General features: G+C 41.8%; 1 protein-coding gene across 3 annotated transcripts; it reads right to left on the bottom strand.

Moving 5' to 3' along the window:
* Positions 1-3,353: 3,353 nt before the first annotated feature.
* Positions 3,354-7,963, bottom strand: aimp2 (aminoacyl tRNA synthetase complex interacting multifunctional protein 2). Of its 3 annotated transcripts, none has more exons than XM_043235545.1 (4): positions 7,686-7,963; positions 7,017-7,223; positions 5,149-5,383; positions 3,354-4,147 (listed from the first exon to the last, which is right to left on the bottom strand). In XM_043235545.1, exons 1-4 carry the CDS (start codon positions 7,806-7,808, stop codon positions 3,759-3,761), a joined length of 954 nt encoding a protein of 317 aa, XP_043091480.1. In that variant the 5' UTR covers positions 7,809-7,963; the 3' UTR covers positions 3,354-3,758. The 3 variants fall into 3 exon arrangements, with proteins under 3 accessions (XP_043091480.1, XP_043091483.1, XP_043091481.1); XM_043235548.1 differs by having other exon boundaries at positions 7,794-7,963; XM_043235546.1 differs by lacking the exon at positions 7,686-7,963 and adding an exon at positions 7,352-7,472.
* Between the last annotated feature and the right edge of the window lie 1,354 nt (positions 7,964-9,317).

The following is a 9,317-nucleotide window of genomic DNA, read 5'->3' as shown; positions in this document are numbered from 1 at the left end:
TGACCAGCAGTTTGGAAAATTCAGAATAGAATAGAATGTGACAGTCTTAAGCATCCCTGGGAACCTACATATCAGTTTAAGAAAATGGAGAATAGAACAGAACAGAATAGAACAGAATAGAATACAACAGAATAGAATAGAACAGAATAGGTTCCAGCATTCTTGAGAACGTAGTGCAAACAGTTTGTCAATCTTAGATGAAGAGAAGAATAGAATAGACTCCAGCCTCCCTTACCAGCAGTTTGTAAAACTGAGAATAGAATAGAATAGAATAGAATAGAATAGAATAGAACAGAACAGAACATGACACCCTTAAGCATCCCTGGGAATCTACATATCAGTTTGTAAATCTTAGAAGAAGAAAAGAGAAGAGAGAGAAAATAGAATAGAATAGACTTCAGCATTCCTGACCAGCAGTTTGTAAAATTGAGAATAGAATAGAATAGAATAGAATAGAGATCCCTGAGAATGTAAGAATAGAACAGAATAGAGTAAGGTGAAGCATGTGTGAGACCCATGAAGCATTCACCTACATAGGACAAAAGGTTTGTAGAATAGAATAGAATAGAATAGAATAGAATAGAATAGAATAGAATAGGCTTCAGTATTCCAGATGACCTACATGAGACAAGCAGTTTGTAAAAAATAAACAGGCTTCAGTGGAGTTGCTAATGTTGTGCAAGGTTTTCAACATGTTGTTTTGCAGTTGCTAGGGTGTTGCCAAGGTGTTCCGGTGGTTGCTAAGTAGTTACTCACCGGCCAAAACAAAAGAGAGCACCTTTAAGTCTGTATGATGTCTAGGTATGAAACTCTCCTCAGCATGCTACATGATTGGAGGTAAGGTTCATGTCCTAATCACAAACCGTGTGGGTTGATAACATAGAGCTGGGCTACGGGACAAAAACCTAACCCAAGTATACGCAACAGTAACAGTAACTTAAAAAGATGAAGAGAACACAAACTCTCCCACGTTCTTGCCTTCATTCCACCTTTTGAACGACATAGCCACAAACAAATCCCACGTGTCTTCACAGCTGTATATTGATGCATGCTGTGTAAATTAAAACACTTGAGATTATGTTGCCAGGATGCATCTGTGGTAACTGAAGAGCGGTAGGTGTGAAATAAGCCTGAAAACATGATGTTAACACCAATTACAGCTGCAGGTTGAGCGTGATGCTCTTCTAGAAGAGCGGACCAGCGCGACGAAGCTCAGCACTCGGACCTTTCTACGGCATCGGTTTTAGAAAGCACCCGCTGAATTAAGGTTCTGTGCATATTTGACCTTGACCTGCGCATGAAGGACAGAACCGAGAGTCCGTGCGCCTTTGGGTTTTACGTCACGTTTGCTGTTATTGACTACTGTTCCAGGATTAAATCACCTGCGCTCGCAAAGGCCGAAAAAACACAATAAAATAGCAATATTGTGAATTGCTTTTACAATTTAACGTACCTTGTTTCTATTGTGACACCTGTTTAAATGTAATTGATACATATTAGCAAAGCTGAATTTTCAGCCCCAGTCTTCGGCAAACGTTCTGATTTGCCGCTTAAATCTGTTCTGAATAATAATAAAAAAACTCACTGGAATTTTGAAATATGCAGCGGTCCCAAAAATGGTCTGGACACCTACGCCGTATGTAAATGTAACAGCGTTAACGAAACGCAATCTTCTCGATTTAAGCCACCTGCTGTTTTCATCACCTCATGCAAAGAAGAGTCAATAAAGAGTCCGAATACCTTTTGGGGTTGCTGTATCATATTTGAGAAGGAAAAAAAAAAAAAAAAAAAAAAAAATCAAGGGCGCAAATTTCCATCTTAATATCATTTTATGAGTGTATATCCTTTCACCAGAAGTTACAGTCCCTGGCATAACAGATGGTTGCTATGCAACAAAAATGTGTCTCATTGGCTTTGTACTGTACTCGGCATAATGACAGTGAATGTGAATCTAATCTAATAATGATTTGTTGGGTGCTAGTCAGTAAATAAAGAAAATCAAGATCATTATACTGTGCATTGTGCAGCTAAATGTGTTACATGAATATATTACGTGTGTATATTCACCTAATCACCCACATTTTGAAGGTATATATATATATATATATATATATATATATATATATATAAGGAAAAAGTGTTATTTGGAGATATGGTGAGCGCATGAATCCATAAATCGGATGTTTCATTTCATAACAACACAAAATAAGATTTCTCAGAACTTGTGAAACGCTCGAATGTTAGTGAAATCAAAGCGTCGTGTTTTTCTTTAACCTCTCGCCCGCAGATACGAATCCCATCGTGTAAGCAGCTGTCAAGACCTCTAGGCCTAACAACAGCTAAAAACGCAGCATACCCTTACGGGCGGGTTTGAGTATCGAGACGCATCCCCAAAGGCCTTATTTTCTCATTAACACGTGAGAGAGAATCGATCGACGGCCCGATGGCATCCTCGATCCCTCTTTAGCTTGGGAACGTGCACTTCAGCGGAAAAAAATAAAAACAAATATTCTTCTGCGAATGGATGTGAATGCAATAAGTGGGCCGTGTGGTTATCCGTGTTTAGCTGACGGGGCGAGAGGCTCCAATAAAGTTCCTGTAGATCTTTAGAGCTCAGGAACTCGACACACATTCACTCTGATTTTAAATGAGAACACGTGGTCACGTTCTGGACTCGGTTTTGGAACCCGGTTGTTGCTTAAAGCTCATTTTTGAAGAATTCTGTGAATTCTTTCCCGAGCGAGTGGAGGTAAGAACCGAGAGCTGTGGCATTAAGATGATTGTGCCTGAGGGGAAATGAGATTGAAGTCTGGTTTGAGGATGAGGATGAGGATGATGCTGCCATCTGCAGGTCACGCCGTGCATCGCAGAGTCTTCGATCGAACCGAGAACGAATTAAACGCCATTAAATTTGCCTCATGCTCGCTTTTTGATATAAATCTATATGCATATTTAGTTTTCCTGTACAGTTACTTTGCTCGGTCTAATGAAGTGAGGCTGAAAGCTATGCTACTGTTCAAATATTGGGTTGGTAAGTAGCTTTTAAAACAAATATTAAAATTTAAACTGCTGCTACATATTGCATTATATCTTAAATTGCAATATTATTCCTGTGATGGTCACGTGATATAAAGTGAATAATACTGTGTATACTACAGTATTTATAATGAATACTACAGCATACTGAACTGATAAAGGAATACAGTAAACCGCCGTATACTAGGTTTTTACTACAGTCAACTAGTTTAGTTCAGCTCAGAAACAACAGTAATCATTCTCTCTATATATCTATATGTTTGTGTGTGTGTGTGTGTGTGTGTGTGATAGGGAAAAAAAAAGGATCTGCAACCATCTAACCCGAAGTGAAAATGTTTAATAGGTTTTAAGAAAAAGACGCTACAAAGTATCACCTCTCATACCAGTAGGTCCTTGGGTTCACATTTCAAGCGCTTCATTTAACACCCCATAGATTATGTCACAGCAACACACATCTTCTAGTACGTTTTATTAGGCACGAGGCGGGAGGGAGTCGCGTTTACAGTATCATTATCCCAAACGCCCTCTCTTGAGCGTTCGCGTCTAGGTCCCCGGCCTGGGATCGGTTTCAGACCGCCTCCAGCTCAAACATCAACACCACATCACCGGTGACATCACTTACACGCAGACCTGAGCTCAGCGAACGCTGGACGCTGGGACGTAAACGTTTGACATTTCTTTGGCGACGTCGTGTTGCGTTTCCCCTTTTGCCGTGATGTACTTTACTGCAGTAACGGGTACACGCAGTCGAAGTGGCCCAGGTTCTGGCAGGACTTGAGCCAGTGCTGCACGTTAGCCGGGGCGGAGGCGGCCGGGCCGGCCCGCAGGACGCAGCAGGCGCACACGATATCAGCGAGGGACAGCTCCTGACCCACGAGCCACGGCGAGCGTCCCAAAGCGGAGTTCAGCGACCTCAGCACGGCCGCCCGCTCTTTACTGCCCCCCTCGGCCAGCTGGAAAACCGCCATGTCGATCCAGCCGTCCATCTGCGTGGCGGCGACCGGGTCCTGGGGTGCGGCCCCCAGAAGACGGAAGAGGAAGCGGGCGACGTTGGCCTCGCCCTCGATCGGGCACATGCTCTGCGTGTTGAACTTCATCTGCAGCTTCGCCACTGAAACGACAAATCATATTTATTTTACTAATACATACATTCCACGCACATTATTAAAAAAAAAAAAACCTGAACCGCCTTTAGCTTCTTTTTGGCTGTTCTTATTGATTGAGGTTGCCAGATAGTTTCAGAGGGAGCAGTCCACCACAATCAACAGGTCTGGCAGGTATAAACGCCCAACGTTCGCAATCAAATCTAATGCTTGCATTTTAAAAAATGTAACAATACTAGTCTTCCTGCAGCACCAGACGTACTGAGAATGCGAAAGGCTCTCTCTCGTTTTAAATCCTGAAACAAACTCGATGCGAAACGCATCTCGTTCAGTGAATCAGCACATCAGAACGATTCCCGAAGGATCATGTGACACTGGAGACTGGGGTAATGATGCTGAAAGTAATGAAAGTAATGAATTTCCAATAATAAAATAATGCAAAACCCTTTGCGCCTCACTCTTATGTCATTTAATGTTTAACAATTGGTGGGCCGTGTTGCCAGGTCTGTGGTTTTCCTGCAGAGTTGGGCTTTAACGCCGTTTTTGCAAACTATTGAAATAGCTGATCATGATATAAAGTGGTTATTTTAAATAGATCTTAATTTACAGAATTTTTCCTTAAATAAAGGCAATCTTTTAGGCACAATTCAAATGATTTCCGCGTCTTTCCAATAGAAACCCAAGACGATATGCAAAATGGTGGCTAAGAAACGTTCCAGAAACCGTCTATTTGTTGTTAATCAGACCCCAAAGCATACCAAAAAAACCCCCTTCAACTTCAGCTCCAAGTGTTGCATTTCAAACGCCTCCGCGAAAACTCTGAGCTACTCGTTTTGGCCTCTTTCCTAGTCGAGTCCCGCACCGTCGTCCTCTAGAGGAGCGTTACGCGGATCGGTTTCACCCTGGTCATACAAGAGAACCACGATTCCTTGAATGCACAAGATACAGCGGCCCTCCAGGAAAACGCTTTCCGATAAACCTTAGCGCCGCTCCGTTTTCGTCCTCTCACCGTCTTTCCAGATGAGAGTGAAGCCGAGCTGGAAGCGCTGGCGGGCGTAGCTGTCTCTGTGCCGCGGGCCCAGGCAGGACAGCAGCGGGGGAGGCACGGCGCTCACGGACGAGTGCACGTGCACGCTGGAGAGCACCTGGTAGCGCTGGCACAGCAGGCCGTGGAGGACCAGCAGGGACAGAGGAGGATGGGCAGGGTTGGCGTTGATCACGACGTCTCTCAGCGCGCCCAGGTCCTGGAGGGCGAGATCGAACGGTGAGTACGTGGAGTTATTTACCACGCGAATGAGCAAACATACCTGTAGTTAATAAGGAATTCAGCCAAGGTGTGTGTGTGTGTGAACTTCAACTGATCAAAATTTTGTCTGAACAACTAGTGGGTTAAATGATTAATTATAATTAAGAGCATGTAAAATAAAATATTTGTGTACACAATATGTGTGAAAAAAACCCATAAGTTAGTTTATATATATATAAAAATATAAAAATACAAAATGTGAAACTGTTTTCAAACTGACACCTAATTTATCACTCATTTGAGTTTCCATCCATCCAGTTTAAAAATAAATAAATAAATAAATAAAAATTATATATATATATATATATATATATATATTTTATTTTTTTAAATTATTTTATTTTTTTCAATGGTTAAACTGAGGGTGATGAAACAAATACTATTCTAAAAAAAAAAAAAAAAAAAAAAAGCTTTAAGATCACGAATACAAGCAAACAGTCAGCAATTAAATTAACTAACTAACTAATTGCAAGCAGCGGGACAAAAAAAAACTATAGCAGAACAAATAAATAAGAAATGTCAATAATTTGTTTAAATATGTCGTCTGGTTAAAGTTACAAAACTGATTTAGTATCAAGGGCCGTGAGAGATTTTTTTTTCCTCAGACAGCAGGAATATTAGACTGCCGTCACTTTAAGAGCTGCCGAGATCTGATATACAGTTACACGTGTGTTTACTTTCTCAGCTGTTTGCTTTCACTTAAGACTAATAAATTACTGCATTTATGACGATATTATGAGGATATACAAACATAAGTTTGTATTTAACAGTCTAAAATACATAAAGCGGCAAATACAAATACTATACGAGCACCATCTTCTCGCTGAAAGTGCAGCGCGGGCATATAGCAATAATTTGTTATATTTCACAGATTAAAATGACTTTTATTTCAAACGTGCAAACAATAAGCACAGCGACGTAGCGTGAGTGATCAAAATATCTACTTTATCTCGCTTTATTGCGTCTCCCAGTGTATACGCGGGATTATTTAGCATTCTTTATATAACTTGAATTGCGCTCCTCATGTTCTAAAGCGACTTATATATATATATATATATATCAGTTTATGTGAAAGTTAGTTTCAAAAGTGCATTCTCCTTGCCTTATGATAAATATTGTTCATAAAGAACCAGTGAGGGGAACCAAAATACTTGTTATGCGTTAAATGTTACGTTATTTCTGACCGCAATTAATAAATGTGACTTACACAACAAAGAGACTAGCTTGTGCCTTTTAACTTACTTTATGAAAAAATGTGGTTTATTTATGGATTAGAATATAATAACTGTTTCGATCCACTTCAAATGCTGCCCACTGTGAGAGTTTAACGTCTTAATTCTCCTGAACTATGCACCGAAAACGCTACCGAACATCGACATTTATATCAATATTACGCCACGTCCGTGACATTAAATAGAATTCTCGACGCATTACTTTAATCGTAACCCCCACACCTAGTTATGGCCGCTAAACAGAACGCGAGCAATCGGTTTAGCTGGGTTAACCAGACTAACACGTTTACGCCGATGAAGCTGAATACCTGAACAGGGCCGAATCATCTAATGGCTCACCTTGCCCAGTAAGGAGTCTAGATGGGCCGTTCCTCTGAACGCAGGCTGAGCAGGTGCGCTCGACAGCGTGCTGGCGTCCAGGTCGGCGTCGGGGGTGGTCACCGTCTTGGCCAGCCCGTCCACCGTGGCCTTCAGCTCCTGCAGACGTCTCAGGACCTCATCCTGCCTGTCCTCCAGCGCCTGCAGAGCAGGATCCACCTCCCCGTTCTGAGACACAGACCAGAGGAGACGCAAGCAATCAGCACGGATGCCTTCGGGCGTTCACTGCAAAACAGCAACCCATTATAACCGGGTCCTGGTGGACCCTTCTGTAAATAACAGGTACATCAATTCACCCCATCATCACCACCGCCCTTTCTAAAACGATCCATCCGCTTCCTAAGCGTCTCAGGGAGTCGTCGTTGCCGTCAGCTGACAGCGTGTTAAACTGAAAGTGCGACTCCAGGAAATCAAACATCTCACTGGAGGACCGACCTCTCATACCAGAGCGCAGAGCAGCGCAGCTGTCAATCATCACACACACACACACACACACACACACGCGCGCGCGCGCGCACATTGCATCAGACAAAGCCGGCCTCCGCGTTAACCACCGCGCGTTTTGCGCATCTTTATGATTCAGTGCTCTTATATGTGGTTTGAATGGTGAGCTGATGTGTTTCCGATTACCTGAAGCGCGTGCTCCCCGCAGTTCATTCCCTGCGCGTGGATATTTGGTAACTCGTACATGCACGTTGGCAAATCAATCTTTATGTCACCGGGACTGACGGGCTTTACCTTGTACATGGGCATGGTGGCGGGTGACAAAAGCGCTCCGGTGCCAAAATAAAAGCGCGCGATCCGGATATGCTAGTTTTGACGGGGTTTGTCGATTTCTCGACAGTCCGTCTAGCGGCCAGCTAACAGCTGCTGAGCGAGAAGAGGCCGCCGTGCGTCATTTCCGGTGAGAACGAACACGCTCCAGTCGCGCGAAGTGACGCCAGAGGAAGGCGTCCGATTGAGTTCCTGAACGTTTTGGGAGCGCTTAAAACGATCAGATATAAGAGTCCTTGATTTAGCGACGTCCTTACTGACAAGGTGCTGCTGCGGAATTTTGTAGATATGTAGAAAAATAGGAAAAGGATGAATTCATGCATCTTCTATTCTGGGAAACGTTTTTTTGTATATTGATTTATAAACCTACAAAACTGAATTGTAAGATTATTGTTTTTTCTCAGTATAATGGGGTTAACATATTACATAATTATATGTAAAATAATTTTTAATGGTCTATATAAGTTTATCATGTATTATATTGAGCAGTATAAGCCTATAGTAGCCTATCTATCTATCTATCTATCTATCTATCTATCTATCTATCTATATCTATCCATCTATCTATCTATCTATCTATCTATCTATCTATCTATCTATCTATCTATATCTGTCCATCTATCTATCTATCTATCTATCTATCTATCTATCTATCTATCTATCTATCTATCTATCTATCTATCTATCTATCTATCTCTCTCTGTCTGTCTCTCTATCTAACTACACTTTTCTAGTCTCTTCTTTTCACTGTCCAGTTTAGTGCTGATGTCCAGCAGAGGGCAGCACGCTACAACAGAAGAGACAGAAGTCCAGTCAAAGACGTTTGTTTCAGTGCAGTTGACTTCAGTGGATGGATTCTGAAACGGGTTTGGTTTGATGTACAGCAACAGGACAACTTTAAACACTTCCTTCACATTATATATATATATATATATATATATATATATATATATATATATATATATATATATATATATATATATATATATATATATATACAAACTGATGAAAACAAGGTACATACCTATTTGTATCATTTCTGGCCTAATTCAATCAGGGCCCAAATTTAATGGCTTTTAGCTAGCTACAATCAGTTTTAAAGTTAATGTATTTTATGAACTGAAACATGTTTAGTTATGAGCGGTTTCTGAAAATCCTTATCACAAACAACTGTCTGATTTACAGCCATGAACAGCATTAGTGTGCCTGGGATGTGTTCAGTCATGTGTAGGACTAGTTCCCTTAGCATGCAACCTGCTGTGCGTGTTATTGTGCGTGCGTGTGTGTGTGTGTGTGTGTGTGTGTGTGTTGTCTCGGCACTCATCAGCTCTGGGACGGTGGCTGTGTTCTGTCAGCACACCTGTGATCTGTTCTGCCACCCGAAGCCCTGCGTTTGCTCATTTACTGCTGAGCCGCTGATCCGCCCCGCTGTGTGTGATGAGGGGAACGGTGTTTACGTGTTCGTGAGTTGTTGAGGTTAACCTCAGC

This window comes from Puntigrus tetrazona, chromosome 3 (genome assembly GCF_018831695.1).
Source record: "Puntigrus tetrazona isolate hp1 chromosome 3, ASM1883169v1, whole genome shotgun sequence".
Classification (NCBI taxonomy): domain Eukaryota; kingdom Metazoa; phylum Chordata; class Actinopteri; order Cypriniformes; family Cyprinidae; genus Puntigrus; species Puntigrus tetrazona.
This window is presented reverse-complemented; position numbering and strand designations above follow the sequence as displayed.

Excerpts from the sequence above, each read along its gene's own strand:
- aimp2 (XM_043235545.1), bottom strand. The coding sequence starts at position 7,808 with ATGCCCATGTACAAGGTAAAGCCCGTCAGTCCCGGTGACATAAAGATT. Across the intron at positions 7,224-7,685 it reads GCGGGGAGCACGCGCTTCAG|AACGGGGAGGTGGATCCTGC; the intron begins GTAATCGGAAAC and ends TCTGTGTCTCAG. Across the intron at positions 4,148-5,148 it reads CACTCTCATCTGGAAAGACG|TGGCGAAGCTGCAGATGAAG; the intron begins GTGAGAGGACGA and ends TTGTCGTTTCAG.